At 39.3% G+C, this 16059-nt stretch overlaps 1 protein-coding gene across 5 annotated transcripts; it reads left to right on the top strand.

The window, feature by feature from the left end:
* znf740.S (zinc finger protein 740 S homeolog) lies at window positions 1–15270 on the top strand. Of its 5 annotated transcripts, XM_018248247.2 has the most exons (8): window positions 130–200; window positions 6373–6487; window positions 8540–8695; window positions 11000–11083; window positions 11162–11285; window positions 11367–11485; window positions 12507–12600; window positions 13598–15270. In XM_018248247.2, exons 1-7 carry the CDS (start codon window positions 145–147, stop codon window positions 12594–12596), a joined length of 744 nt encoding a protein of 247 aa, XP_018103736.1. In that variant the 5' UTR covers window positions 130–144; the 3' UTR covers window positions 12597–12600; window positions 13598–15270.
* The last annotated feature ends 789 nt before the right edge of the window (window positions 15271–16059 follow it).

Raw genomic sequence — 16059 nt, 5'->3', positions numbered from 1 at the left:
GGCAAAAAAAGCGGCTATACAGGTACATAAAAGAAGCGAGGCCTGGGTTACTAATGAGTCCTATTTGTTCTACGTTCTTGGAAGATTCTGGTTCGTTCCGGACCTGCGTGTAGGAGAAAGTGTAGTTTGGGGGGTATTTCTATAATGTGGCGTTGCTCCTCCCTTATTGGGATATACTTTCGGGCTTCGGGGGTATATAGGTAATGGTTGGCCTTTGGTCGGCTGCTTATTGTTATATTGCGCGGCGCTATAGTATTGTCCTGTCCACCGGGTTCTCCGGCTGCAGCTCGAAACAACTTGGGCCTCCCTGATATTTATATGTCTGTTTGTTTGAGGCTTCCTATCATTTCTGCACAGCTCTCTGACAATCACATCTTACCCTGCTGACCCCCTTCCATCCGACTGCACCAACCTGGGCCCGTGTCTGTACTGAGGAGACTGTTTATAAACACACTCCACTGGTCACGTGCTCAGTTCCCTCAGTCTGCTTCTTCCTGGCTTCACTCTCATCCTCTGTGTCTCCAGGTTCCTCCTGGGTTTCTCTGTCTCTCACTGTTCCATGGCTGCTCATGCTATTTCCACTGTTGTTTAACATGCTAAATTAATTTAAAGGAACAGTAACACCAAAAAATGAAAGTGTTTAAAGGAGAAACAAACCCCTTATTAAAAAATACTTACTCCTTAGGCTGGAGGGGGGGGTCTATGTGGGGTGGGGTAGAGTTTTTTTTATTTTAATAAGGGTTTTGTTTCTCCTTTAAATTAATTAAAATATGATGTACTGTTGCCCTGCACTGGTAAAACTGATGTTCTTGCTTTAGAAACACTACTATAGTTCATATAAACAAGCTGCTGTGTAGCCATGAGGACAGCCATTCGGTTTGAAAAAAGAACAGGCACAGGATACAACAGTGATCCCAACCAGTGCCTCGCGAGCAACATGTTGCTGACCAGCCCCTTAGATGTTACTCCCAGTTGCCTCAAAGCAGGCGCTTATTTTTTTTAATAATAGAGGCAAGTTTTGGTTGTATAAAATCAGTGGTTTGCCCAACAGAGCCTCCTAAATGCTGCTAGTCCACATAGGGGCTACCAAATATCCTATCACAACCCTTATTTGGCAACCCCAGGAACTTTTTTCATGGTTATGTTGCTCCCCAACTCTTTTTACATTTGAATGTAGCTCACAAGTAAAAAAAAAAAAAAAAAGATTGGGGACCCCTGGGTAACATAGTAGATATCAGCAAAGTTCCCATTGTATTGTGCAGACCTTATCTGCTATGTATACCTGAGCTTTGAATGGCTGCCCCCGTGGCTGCACAGCAGCTTATTTATGTAAACTATAATGGTCTTTCTGAGGCAAACACACAATTTTGACCAGTGCAGGGCAACAGTACATTATAAATGAATTACTTAAAAAACTTTCATTTTTTGATGTTTCTGTTCCTTTAAGCCCCTATTTTTTGGTTGAACGACACCTCTAAACATTGTTGTCAGGGGATCCCTGGAGTTTAGAGTTTAGCTGCTACTGGAGTGCCACAGTTTTGCTTTCTCTGCAAAATTGGTGCTTCAATTCTACATCTTTATTATATATAACTATTAACAATAGATTGTAATGTGTGTGTGACTTATTCCTCCACAAATATTTTTTACTTTGCCCCTCATTTGTGTAATCATGGTGCTGCAGTAGCTATAAACAGTGCTATGGGTGTGTGTGTGTGGTTTGTTTGGTATAGCAAGGTATTGCCAATTATAAGCCCTGCCAACTTTCTAGAGTGCTTCATACATGTCCAGATTTGGTCAGGCTGATGTAGACCAAACTGCCTGACCATCTGGAAATGTATGTCAGGTCAGGAGGTCATTTAGACAGACCGTCCTGCAATCCTTTTGTATTTGGCATCATGCTGCAGAAAATTCTACGCACCGTCTTGACAAGTGCATATTACATGCATACTTCCCAGCTGTCCCGTTTTTTCCAGAACGGTCCCGATTTTGACAGCTCAACCCACAATTTGGACATCTTAGTAGCCTTCCCGACGAACAAGTTTTTTTCGGAAGATAAAATCAAATCGAGTTTAGTCGAATTTGATTCGCGTTTTTTTGAGTCATTAAAACTCATCCGAGTTTTATATATTCAATTTATTTTATAAATAATAACCCCCCAGTCAAATTTCGAGTATATTTAAATTTAATAGAGTTTAAAGAAACTCACATGAATTTGAAATTCAGCCTTTAATAAATGTACTTCTATGTGTTTCTAACATGTTAAATGATCAGGCTAAGGCTGGGATTTTGCCAAAGTGTGTTTTCCTTATCCCCTGCACATTGAGTAGATCTTAATTGCATGTGGTATATTTCTAGGCAAAGGATACCTGAAAACAGTTTATGGAGGCTTAGACATTCTGCCGTTTATTAAAGGGCATGTAAAGGCAAAGAAATAAAATACAATTTTTACTTTCTCTAATGAAAAAACATTTCTCCAATATACTTTAATTAAAAAATGTGTACTGTTTTATAAGGAACCTGACTGTATGCAGTGAAATTCTCCCTTCATGTATTGTTGTGGATAGGAACTGTCAGATGGTCCCTAACTGCTCTGCAGGGAAACTTATGAACAGCAGGGGGAGCTCCCGCCTTACTTCCTAGCCATGCATAACTAAAGCAGCTTTGTTTGTTTTCCTGTAGAGCAGTCGTCGACTGCATAGACTTGTATTGGATTTTATTTTTGCCTTTACATCACCTTTGCTGTTTCCAACTCCAGCTGCAGGGAAAAAGATCATGGACCCAGATTTAAACAGATAAACTGGGATTCTATTAGGAGGATTATTTTGCTGCAGCCGCTAGTTCTGCAGAGTTGGAAAAAGTTTGTATTAAACAATACAAAAACTATAAATCCACATTAGATTACTTGACAACACAGGACCCAGTGCAGTCTGCATATTCTGATTATTAATCAGTCTTGCTGTATCGGCTTCTGGCAGATATTATTTGACTTGTGCTGTTTTTATAATTTATGACGATCCCTAAACAGCAGCCCAGACCACACTGAGCACATGCACAGTCTTGGTCTTGCAAAGATGTTTAACAAAGTTACAAGATGGTGACCCCCAGTGGCCAACTTTGAAAGCATAAATCATTTGTTTGATTAGGCTTGTGGTGCAATAAGTTCATGTTTGTTTAGTATACAAAATAGAGCATTTTTTAGTCTTATTCTATTTTAGACTACTTCCCCTTTAACACTGTGTTTGGTTGTACATAGGATTCCTTTAAAAATGTCATTTTGGTAATGAGACTGTATTTACCTGTATTCAAACAATACAGCTTGTTTTAAACATACTTTCTACATATTACTACCTATTGTTTTTATTGGGAATTATCAATGGTTTTTCTTATTTCTTGGGTAGTTGGTGAAGAACAGTGAAATCAAAACTACTTTCTCTGTCATCCTTCGTTTGTTCTTCGGGGCAATTGTGGGAAGAGGAGAAAGTAGTTAGTCAATTTTATACAAACTAGGGATGCACCGAATCCACTATTTTGGATCCGGCCGAATCCTTAGTGAAAGATTCGGCGAATACCGAACAGAATTCGAATCCTAATTTTCAAATGCAAATTAGGTGTGGGAAGGGGAAAACATTTTTTACTTCCTTGTTTTGTAACAAAAAGTCAAGTGATTTCCCTCCCCACCCCTAATTTGCATATGCAAATTTGAATTGGGTTTGATTCGGCTGGGCAGAAGGATTCAGCCGAATCTGAATCCTGCTGAAAAAGGCCGAATCCTGAATTCGGTGCATCCCTACTACAAACCCTTTGAACTCCTCTTTATGTGTAGGCCTGAGAAATAGGAAACACGAGAAAGGGAAGAGCTTGTTTATATAGAGCTGAAAAGGAAGGGGTTCTAAGTAACATTAAAGTAAAATTAAAACAATGATCCATAAGAAAAAAAAGTGTGTATTTTTTTATTAAATGAATTGTCAGATCACATTTGACCTATTTCTTTTTCTCATAGGTACATAGTTAAATCGGGTTGAAAAAAGACAAAGTCCATCAAGTCCATCAAGTTCAACCCCTCCAAATTAAAACCCATTATCCACACACACCCCTCATACTTACTTTCACATAAATTCTATATACCCATATCTATACTAACTATAGAGCTTAGTATCACAATAGCCTTTGATATTCTGTCTGTCCAAAAAATCATCCAAGCCATTCTTAAAGGCATTAACTGAATCAGCCATCAGAACATCACCCGGCAGTGCATTCCACAACCTCACTGTCCTGACTGTGAAGAACCCCTACGTTGCTTCAAATGAAAGTTCTTTTCTTCTAGTCTAAAGGGGAGGCCTCTGGTACGGTGATCCACTTTATGGGTAAAAAGGTCCCCTGCTATTTGTCTATAATGTCCTCTAATGTACTTGTAAAGTGTAATCATGTCCCCTCGCAAGCGCCTTTTTTCCAGAGAAAACAACCCCAACCTTGAGTCTCCCCTCATAATTTGTCTTCCGTCCCTCTAACCAGTTTAGTTGCACTTAGTCTCTGCACTCTCTCCAGCTCATTTATATCCCTCTTAAGGACTGGAGTCCAAAACTGCACTGCATATTCCAGATGAGGCCTTACCAGGGACCTATAAAGAGGCAGAATTATGTTTTCATCCCTTGAGTTAATGCTGAGCATAGATGTTTATTTCACCTTTAAAAGGTGGTGGCATTTCTATGCAACAGCAGTTTTTCTACATTTACACTACTACATTTACCAGAGCTGGCCACCATCACTGTGGGTCAAATCAGATCACTTGTTCACTAGGCAAACTATCAGATCATAATGGGGCCTACACAGACCTGTATGGAAAGTATTACAGGTATGGGACCTGTTATCCAGAATGCTCGGGACCTGGGGTTTTCCAGATAACAGATCTTTCCGTAATTTGGGTCTTCATGACTTAAGTCTACTAGAAATTCATTTAAACATTAAATAAACCCAATAGGCTGGTTTTGCTTCCAATAAGGATTGATTGTATCTAGTTGGTATCAAGTACAAGCTACTGTTTTATTATTATTACTAGACATTAAGCCTGTTAAATTAACGGGCGCTAGAACATATGTCGTCACATACCACCCAACATTTGAGAATGGGTAACATTAGTAGGCAGGGCCCCCTTTGTAGCACTGGTGGCCAGGGGGTTAACATTGGTGGCCTGGGGGGGTTTAACATTGGTGGCCAGGGGGGTTTAACATTGGTGGCCAGGGGGGTGTTAACATTGGTGGCCAGGGGGGTGTTAACATTGGTGGCCAGGGGGGGTTAACATTGGTGGCCAGTGGGACTTACCTGTCAAGTTCGCCGGGCCCTTTCACGCAGTTTCTCCTTAGTGACGTCTTCTTCCTCAGCGGTGGCTTCTTCTTCTCCTTTGGCGGCGGTGGATCCTCTCTTCAGACGCCGGCGGTGGATCCTCTCTTCAGACGCCGGCGGTGGATCCTCTCTTCAGACGCCGGCGGTGGATCCTCTCTTCAGACGCCGGCGGTGGATCCTCTTCAGGCGGCGGTGGATCGTCTTCAGGTGGCAGGCGGCAGATCCACTCTTCGGACAGGTAATTCCAGCAACTAACGGTCCGTGGGGCACATGCGCAATTCCACGGACAAAGGGACTGGACGCAGAGACACTTGAGGATTATTATATAGGATTATTATTATTATTGAGAAAAAGGAAATCATTTTTAAAAAATTTGGATTATTTGGATAAAATGGAGTCTATGGGAGACAGCCATTCTGTAATTCGGAGCTTTCTGGATATCGGGTTTCTGTATAAGGGATCCTATACCTGTACAATGCTGCCCACATTTTCTAATGTTAGGGGCCCCTAAGCACGGACAAATAAGCTGCCAACTTGGTTTGGAGGGGCTGAACCAGCAGCTTTTATTGGCCTGTGTATGACCACCTTTACTTAGGGTCATTTTAGTAATATAAATATGTTCCCTGGGTATTAGGTGCCTTTCAATTTTTTATATATTGTCTTCTATAAGGTTTTTTTTTTTTTTTTTTAACTGCTTGTGGAGTGACATAAACATACAAGGAAATTAATTTAGAATTGCCTACTGTTAAAATCTGCTAACATAATAGTATCCTCTTGAGCAGTTGGTTTCACACTTTTACACACTTCCATTTTGATAAATTGACGTTTTAGTTACGACTGTAGCTGATTTTGCTGGTAGAGCAGCCTTGAGCATCATAGTGAACCCATATTCTGCATTTATATTGCAACAAAATTCACAGTTTTAGAGATTTCTTTTTAGAATGGAGCTGAACTGGATGAGTAGAAGTATAATTTATAGTGTCTTCTAATTATTGTTATATATAATTTACAAACTACTGCTGTTCTTTACAGCACCTTACAAATCAAAACTGGGATAATAAGAAAAAAAGCTATGCAACATACAGAAACAAGTCGAAACAAACGTCCAGAGGGCTCTGCTCGTGAGCGAAGTTCAAGTTCAATCAAGGTAAGACAAGTTTTCCTATCTTGCTATAAATGCCCGTTATTCATTTCATGAAAGGCCTGGTTGAAGTCTAAAGTTACTACCCCTGTAATGCAAATACACATGGTCCTAATGTTTGCAATACTAATGTCTAACCTGATCCTGATGCTTCTAGTCTCTGACTTACACGCTGTACTTACATGACTTTGCCCACTTTGTTTATTGACTCAGCTAGTGTACAAACACCATGTAAAATATGTCCTAACTGTGTCCCCTGCTTGGACGTGTAAGGGCACACGGGCATATTCGAGGAGATTAGTCTCCCCGAAGACAAATCGCCTCTTCTTCGAGGGCCGCAATCTCCTCGAAGTCTCTCCAAAGTTTCCTCATGAGACGACTTCGGAAAACGAAGCGCCGCGAGTGCCGTCCTGCTGGCGATTTTTCATTATAACCGGAGGCAGTTCGGGGAGATTGTGGCCCCGAAGAAGAGGCGATTTGTCGCCGGGACAACTAATCTCCCCGAATCTGCCCGTGTGCCCTTACCCTAAGGATGTAATATTTAATCAGGGATAAAGTATGTATAGATAACTAAGATAGAACAGATGCTGAAATATGTAAAGATAAACATATGCAGAACAAAGTAAGGGAAAATAGTATACCAGTATAGAGAGATAACATGCAAATTCACCTAAATCCTATAGCTTTTAGGTTTAGGTTTTGCTGAATCTCTCATTCAGGCAGACTGAAGCCTGTAACCGGCCATACACATGCCAAAAGTAAGCGTCTGGTCACTCCAGATAAAGTTGGCTCACATTGGGATTTATAGAGGTATGGTATCTGTTATCCGGAAACCCGTTATCCAGAAAGCTCTGAATTATGGAAAGCCTGTCTCCCATAGACTCCATTTTATCAAAATAATTAAAATTTTTAAAGATATCTTTTTTTCTCTGTTATAATAAAACACAATCTTTCAAAGTATTTTTTTTTAAAAGCATTAATATTAATAAACTTTATTCAGGGTAGTTCTATTATTAGTGTGGGTAGAATTGAATTTTAATAAAAGAAAAATGGTCCTTTAATGTAACTGAATCAGTCTCAGTGGGACTTGGCTTTTACTATTGAGTGCTGTTCTTAGATCTACCAGGGAGCTGTTATCTTGTGTTTGGGAGCTGCTATCTGGTTACCTTCCCATTGTTCTGTTGTTAGGCTGCTGCTGGGGGGGGGGTGATATCACTCCAACTTACAGTACAGCAGTATAGAGTGACTGAAGTTTATCAGAGCACACGTCACATGACTAGGGGCAGGTGGGAAACTGACATGTCAGATTTCAAAATTGAATATAAAAAAAATCTGTTTGCTCCTTTGAGAACAACATTTTTTCCAATGACAGTATCCCTTTAAGTATTCAGAGGATTGTTTTTGGGTATAAGTATTCAGTGTGTGGCTGTATTCAATAAATCTGGACTGTGCATCCCTTCTCCGCACTCCCCTGTGAGACGTATTACTAGCTTGTAGGAGGATTTCAGCAGAATAAAATGAGTGGGAAGTGATATGACTGTGGCTAGGCAGTCTTAAGAGAAATGGTGTCTATGTTTATACTATTGTCTTGTATTTTAGCTTGCAGACTTGTTGGCTATATACGTGTATGTACAGTAGCTATATATACATGAAGGTTCCTTAACCCATAATCTTTTGGGGAATAAAACTTGCTTTTGCGATATACATTGCATTGCAAGATCCCAGAGAAACAAGAGCCTCTTGTGTATCCAGTGGATATTGTATGAATTTAACCATCAAATTCAGTACATATCTAAATTGTGGTCCCTCTCCTCAACTGTTCAGTAGGAAAGGGTGTGAGTAGATGACATTTTCAGTTTGAGCAGACAGATGTCTTGTAGGATGATAGGTTGATGCTGAGGTTCCTCGCATGTCCTAAGACTTGGGCTCCATTTTCAAAATTGCCTGCCCAGATCTGCACATCTCTGAACCCTTTTAGTTGCAGTTTTAGATATTCTTACTCTTCTAGCATGATGGAAGCCTTTTATAGGACCATAAAATGGGTTTACTCTTATGCAGAATCGCCTTGCGCGCTGCCAGAATATTTCTGGGCTGGGGTTGCTGGATAGAGAAACTAGCAAGACACTGGGAATGCTAAGTGCACTATCCCGAACAATGAAGCATGAAGATGATGACGAGGACGATGTGGCTGACATTTCAGAAGAGCAAAAGCCGGTATGTGACCAGTCTTGAGAAATGTTACACTGTGCAGCTCAGATTATTAACGATTGGTATCATACATCTAATTTGCATGCTTAATTCCCCTCCTGTAGGCCAGTTTCACTGCTTTTAGGCCTCAATGGTGTAAAATTAGATTTATTCACAAGGAAGCATTAAAGGAAAACTTTACCCCCAAAATGAATATTTAAGCAACAGTTTATATCTTATCAAGTGGCATATTAAAGAATCTTACCAAACTAATATATATTAATTGGCTCACGTGACCTAACATGTATGGTTTGTTTGTTTGTGTGCACCGTGAATCCTATGATCCCGGGGGCAGCCCTTATTTTTTAAAATGGCAAATTTCTATTTATGATTACCCAATGGCATACAGTATACTACTAAAAAATTATATTATTATGATAATGGTTTATTTACATGAAGCAGGGCTTTACATATTAGCTGTTTTATTCAAAATCTTTTTATAGATACCTACATTCAGGCCAGGACTGAGATTCAAAATAGGCCCTGGAATTTCAAGTTCACAGAGGTCCAAACAGGCCACACAGCAGCCCAAACAGACTCCCAACAGCACAAAATATAGTGACTGTCTATGGCAACTTACAGCAGCCCCTCTGGCATTTGCCAGAATCCACAGATTGCCAGTCCGGGCCTGCGTACATTGTTCGGGGGGTATAATTTTCCTTTAAGATGATTGAGGATTATAGTCAATACATTAACAAGATCATAACATTCTTTGTATTTCATTCTACTGTTTCATTCATCAGTCGTTTTGTTCATCAAAGATTATTCAAAGCTGTTTGCAGCTTTGGCATTCTAGTTGTCTGTTTTTGTACATGTGGGGTACTTTCAACCCACACCTTCAATAGCTCTCAAAGCTTCTGTAGCTTCCCATAGGAGTGTCTTGCTTGTAGAGCTTTTTATCTAACCTTACAGTGAAGCTCTTTCCAAAATAGTTTGATAGGGATGAAATCTGGCAATTGTTCCACCCAGCCCGACAAAGCTTTCCTCTGGTTTTTTATTTCTTCCCTAAGTAGATTTTACATGGTTTAAAAAGTATCTTTCGGATCATTGTGCTGCTAATTGATAAAATTGATATTAATCAAACACTGACCATGGGGGATGGCATGATGTTGTAAAAAACAGAAATATATCTGTTATTCCAAACTTTTGAGCACTAGAATATGATTAGATATAGTGCTGGAGATCTATTGGTTGGGGAAATGTATCTTCTATCTGGTAAGTATAATGCACAAGAGAAAGTTTGGGTAAAGGAACTTATTAAAGGGGCAATAAACCCCTTGTTCAACATAATTTCAATAATTAGTGCTTGTGCTGAACATACTTTTGCCTATTGTTTTAATCACAAAAAAAATAGATTTTTATTTATTCAGCTAAACCGGGCAACTGAAGCTACTCCATGTTTCTTTTTCTGCAAGGGAAAATAATAGATTACTAGTGCATGGATAATCCCCCCCCCCATACTGGACTCCTGATCACTAGGGATGCACCAAACCCACTATTTTAGATTCGTTGAATCATTCGCAAATTTGCAAATTAGGGGTGAGACGAGGAAAACATTTTTTGCTTCTTTGTTTTGTGACAAAAAGTCACGCGATTTCCCTCCCTCGGTTCGGCTGGGCAGAAGGATACGGCCGAATCTGAATCCTGCTGAAAAAGGCTGAATCCTGGATTTGGTGCATCCCTACTGATGACAAAACAATCACAACAAAGGGTTTTGGCAGGGGGGTGTATACTCTTAATCCAACGTTGCAAGGACCAAACATGGAATGGTTTCATCTTCCCTGTTTGTCCCATTTAAAGCAGCATATTTTTTTTTTTTTAGAAGTAGCATTACTGGATTATATGCAAACAGAAGTATTTGTGCAAATCTTTGGAAGATTCAATGTTTGTCTGAATCCAAAAATTATGAATTCCGCGCATTTCTGATGTACATATATATGGTTTAAAATAGTGACTGCTGATTGGAATAGTATGCTTTTTGTTTATGCAATATACCCAGGTTTAATAGACTAATGTGACCTATCAGTGACCTATACAATGATTCAATTTACTTGCTACTCATGGCTCTTGGGTATTATATATAGGTATTTAATGCTATGTTTAACTTCACCTTTAAACAGTTGTTGATTCTCAGTACTACATGAAGGGAATTAAAGGACGAAGTAATGCCGGTCATTAGTATTTGCTATGCAACAGAAAAATCATATGATCAGGGCAAACACCTAAGTGCTATCCGTTCTACTATAAGCTATATGTTCTGTTCTGTTTTAGGCTCAGCAGAAAGATACTGGAAACAGTTTTCTTGATCCAAGCCAGAACTCATTGGCTACTCAAGCAAGTAAAAGCCATAAGAAGGTATGAGACATATTATCAGAAGACAGTAAAGGTATTCTGACTCTATGTTGTGTTTGTGACACGGAGTCTGTTTTTCAGGCATTTCTTACCGATGAGAATGCTTCATATTCATTCAATATGCACAGAAGTTATATCTGTGAGCACTGTTACGGGGCCTTTAGGAGTAGCTACCACCTCAAAAGACACCAATATATTCATACAGGTGAGCAGAGAGCCTAGCGTCACATGCTGCGTCAATAATCGTGTCCAGGTATGAGATTCTTTCTACATCCTTTTGTCACAGGTGAGAGGCCATATGAATGTGACATGTGTGAAATGAAGTTCATTCAGAAGTATCACCTGGACAGACACAAACGAGTTCATAGTGGGGAAAAGCCGTACCAGTGTGAGCGATGCCAGCAGGTAATTCATATATTGTTATAATTATTTAATCTTCTGCTTTCTAAATGAAACATTTACCAGTCAAGTGTTTCCTTTTTCCTGCATCTGATGCACCTCATACTCCATAAAATTGTCTTGCTAATTAGTTGCTATAAAGAGATGCAACTCCAACAGGTCAAACGTCTATGTACGTAGAGTATTTGTTAGAATGCTCAATTTGCATTAAATGCATGGCAACCAAATGCAAGATTGTTTTTTTTTCTAACTGCTGCCTGCCTCTTGATTACTCTAGAGTGACTTTGCACCTATGATTTCATTTTCATTTTAAGAAAAGATACAGCCTACCATGTCTTGTTGGCCACTCATAATTCCAATACTCCTTTAGGTAATCTGTAAATGGAGCAGTACCAATTAAAGGAGAAGGAAAGGCTAAAATTAAGTAAGCTTTATAAGAAATATCTATATAAATATACAAGTAAACCAAAGTAATTCTCTGTCAAAATAAACAGCTTTTCTTTCCTTCTATTGTGTACACATGGGCGTCTGTATCAGACTTCCTGTTTTCAGTATAAACCTTCAGGGCTAGGGCCAGAGCATGCTCAGTTTGCTCCTCTCCCCCTCCCTTTCCCCTCCTCCCTCCTGTATTCAGAGCTATGAGTGAGCAGTGAGACACTCAGGCAGGAAGTTAATTTTACAACAAGCTAATATGGCAGCTGCTATCCTAAACAAACAGAGAGAGCTTCTAAAGCTGTTGACTCAGGTATGGTAAAGCATTATGCAGAATAAATATAGTGTTATAGCTTGCACTATTTTGGCAAATCTATTGGCAATAAACTGCTTCGGCAGCTTTCCTTCTCCTTTAAGCCCAAGGCGAAATAAAGAGACCGACCAAAAAATTATTGGTGACATTTTCCTATCCGCACAGTATTTCCATTATCTTTGCCACATTGTTGATCACAAATACAATGGTATGGCAAGTTATTGGGAGGTCACCTTTTTAAATTGAATGACATTGTCCTTTTTTTTTTTTGTCTTTTAATAGGCCTTCTCACGGACTGACAGACTTCTGAGACACAAAAGGATGTGCCAAGGGTGCCAGTCTAAAATTGGGGAGACAGATTTTATGTTGTAGTCTGGTAATTTGTATGCATCATCCTGTAGCTTTGAGACCCAACATTTCTTATTCCACTCAGGACAGAATTATGATAAGCTCTGGTGTTTTTGTAACACCACAAAAATATATTGAAGAGGAGTGACTCCTTTACAGAGTGTCTCTGTCCTCTTTAACACATTTGCTTATTCTTATTCAAAGGCAGAATAAGAATTTTAACTGCTTGTTACCATAAAAAAAAGACTGAGTCTTGGACCTTTATGCACAGTTCCAAGAGTAATAAATGTGGCCCTCTAGTGGAGCAGATGTATTATTCCTGGGCCTTGGTGACCGCTGTCTCTTTTATTTTTATTGCTGAAACCATATCCGTTTTCTAAGTATCATTTTTAGAAAATTTTTGACTGAAAATCCCTAATTACAATGTAAATCTCTTTATATCATTTGATTTATATATATATTATAATGATCTCATGATTGTTTTAATGGGACCAATAGTTTTTATTTTTTTTATTTTACCATCTGGTAATTTGATTTTCTCTATTTAGAATAAGGTCCTTCAGTTCCCTTCAGATTCTATTTCGTTTGAAGATGGTTTCTTCTCCTTTATTTGTTTTGAAATTGTGTTAAATATTAGCAGGGCAGGAAACGCGCTGAATCCTCTGAAACAGGGTAGTGACGTTCATTGAGTTGTTGTCCTTATTTATATTGTGTTATCTCACGGCACACTGAAATATTTCCACATCCAGTAGTAACCGTTTTTCATACAATGCTTAGAATGAATAAATTAGTATTTTTTTTCAAAAAAATTTTTAGAGCAGGAGACCTGCAGTCCACTAACATGGCAATTTCACCTTGCAATAAACTTGTTGTATGGGGTTTAGTATGGCATTGACAGTGGTATCAATTTTTTTTTTTGTTTGTTTCTTAGGGTTTTTAGTCAGGGAGGTGAAAAAAATGTGTGTTTTTAAGCCTCTGATTGTGAGATGAGATTTTTCTAAAATATTATTTATCTTTTTGTTTAGATGTTCATTCTTCAGTACGTCATTCAAACCACTACCTGGTTGCAAGGATTCTGGGTCTCTAGCAACTAGATTACCGTTGAACTAGTGAGATGTAAGAGAAATAACTATAATACATTTAACATAGACCTAAAAAAAACAGATCAGTTGCCAGTTGTCTACATGACCAATGTGTATACAGACCAATGTGTATAAACTAGCAATATAAAGTAAGGGCTGGATTATTACACTAAGATCGTTAGACCTTGGTGTATAAATGGAGGACCTGTGACCTATATCATACTAAAGTCAGCTTTAAGGTAACCTTCAACTTTTAAGGCCCTCTGATTGACTCTACATACCATAACTTGCTAAATAGAAGCACCCACCCTAATCTGCCTGTGCCTTCACTATAAAGGCTGTATGGTAGCTACACTGCGAGACACATTAGGGATACTTACATATGTACATTTATACATACATGTGCGTGAAATAAATTTTTCTTGCACAACCACCAAATATACAGCGAGCAAAGCAACAATGTGGATTCCTCTACGACAAATAGTTTTAGCTTTATAAAAGATGTGAGAGGTTTTTATTGTTTCATGTCACTTGAGAGCATATTTACCGGATGTTGATTTAATGATCATATTAAAATGTTGCCGGTGGGCTAATCAGTAGTGAGACACTGCCAGCCTTCATTGGGATGGACTATAGCTTTAAAGAAACTCTTCTTTGCGTCTGTCATTTACGCTGCAATGTGTCTTGGCAATTTTTTTTTTTTTTTTCTCAAATACTTTTTTTTTTTTTAATTGGTCACAACGAATAGACTCCACTTTTATGTCATGAATAATATGGTGCTGTGCCTGGAGTGAGTGTCTTCCATTACAAAGTATACCCTCTATCTGCTGGCTATAGAAGCAGGGGAGATGCAGCAGTACAGTACAGGGACATAGGGATTGGGCATCATGCGTTGGCCATCTTATTACAAGTAGTGTGCCACTTTTTCAGCATGGAGAATGTTCATGGGTTATACTAACATGATGCTGTCATACAAAAAGACTATGTAATGTCCCGGAAAAAGGCTGGGTGGCCATAGAAATGCTTTGGACAGTGTTTGGCTCCGAAATCTCCCCCAGTTGTCCAGTGCTTGTATAGGTGGTGCAACATTTCATGAATCTGTTTATTTTCACAGAGCCATTTATTTGTAGGGTAGGGTCTCAGTGGGAGATTGTATGATGTGATACAAAGACTTTATTCATCGTGTTAAAATTATAGGGTATATTGGATATTTTGAACATGTCCATCCTGAAGCTTTTAAACTGTAATACCTTTTCAGCTGTCAGAAGGATCCTGGGAATTGCAGCCCAACAGCTGGAAGGCCATATCTTAGATATCCTAATATATGTATCCCACCCCCTTGGAAATTGGGGTTTAGCCTTTTGCAGGGACCCTTTTCTACCTGGTACAAACGACTGTATAATAACTACTGCTATTATAAAGGCAAAGTCTTTTCTCTGTATGTTTATTTTCACAGTAACCTTTTTAATGGGTTTGCTTTAACATTAGACTAGAGGGAGAGCTTTTTAAATTGTAGATTTTTTTTTTTTTTTTGTTAACACTGTACAGTCTGTTGTATCCTTTTCCCCTCCTACTGCCTGGGTGTTTAGAATATTTAAATAAACGTGTTTTTAATACATGTGTTGTTTTTTTCACAGTAGGCTTATTTTCTTGCCACACACTGGAGTTTGCTTAAAGAAATTGAGGCAACGTTGTGGGAAAAATAAATGTCACACAGGGTTAATTTGGAATGCAGCGATTTAACTCCATGACTTGTTTTAGCGGGATAGCAGTTAATCTGGACATAGACGGACCCATAAGGACAGGGGGCTGTACTCACACAGAGGCATGTATGCGCCGAACGCAGGTGAAATGCAACATGCTGCGTCCCAACCTGAGTACAGCCCCCTTCAAAATAATTGAATGCATCTACTCCTGCACTCCCCTGCAGCTGAATGGAAGAAAGCGCAACACAGGGGAGCACAGGCAAAAACGGCCTTGTGTAAGAGCCCTAAAGCTGGCCATAGACGCAACGATCCGATTGTACGAATCGTGGATTCGTACGATTTTTCAGACCGTGTGTGGAGAATCCCGACATTTTTCGTCCGGCGGAGATCGGTCGTTTGGTTGATCGGACAGGTTTGAAAATTTCTGTCGGCTGCGGGTAATATCTCTGCATGTATTGCCGATTTGTACGATTTTCAGTGGGAGACTGTCACTAGCTTTTGTCTATCGTACAATTGCTGTCAGGGGCAGAACATCGGCTGATCTGTTCTTTAACTACTTTATTTGGTCGGAATGGTAAGACTTTGATCTGAATGGTTAGTGACAGGTCGGGAGATGGGAAAGTCCGATCGTACAATGATTCGCTAGAACTTTTGTAAAAGCTCTTGGAGCAGATGCGAGACCGAATGGCAGAGCTCTGT

Source organism: Xenopus laevis, chromosome 2S, assembly GCF_017654675.1.
Source record: "Xenopus laevis strain J_2021 chromosome 2S, Xenopus_laevis_v10.1, whole genome shotgun sequence".
NCBI lineage: Eukaryota > Metazoa > Chordata > Amphibia > Anura > Pipidae > Xenopus > Xenopus laevis.
Note: the sequence above shows the minus strand (reverse complement) of the source record. Positions and strands in the feature narration are given on the sequence as shown.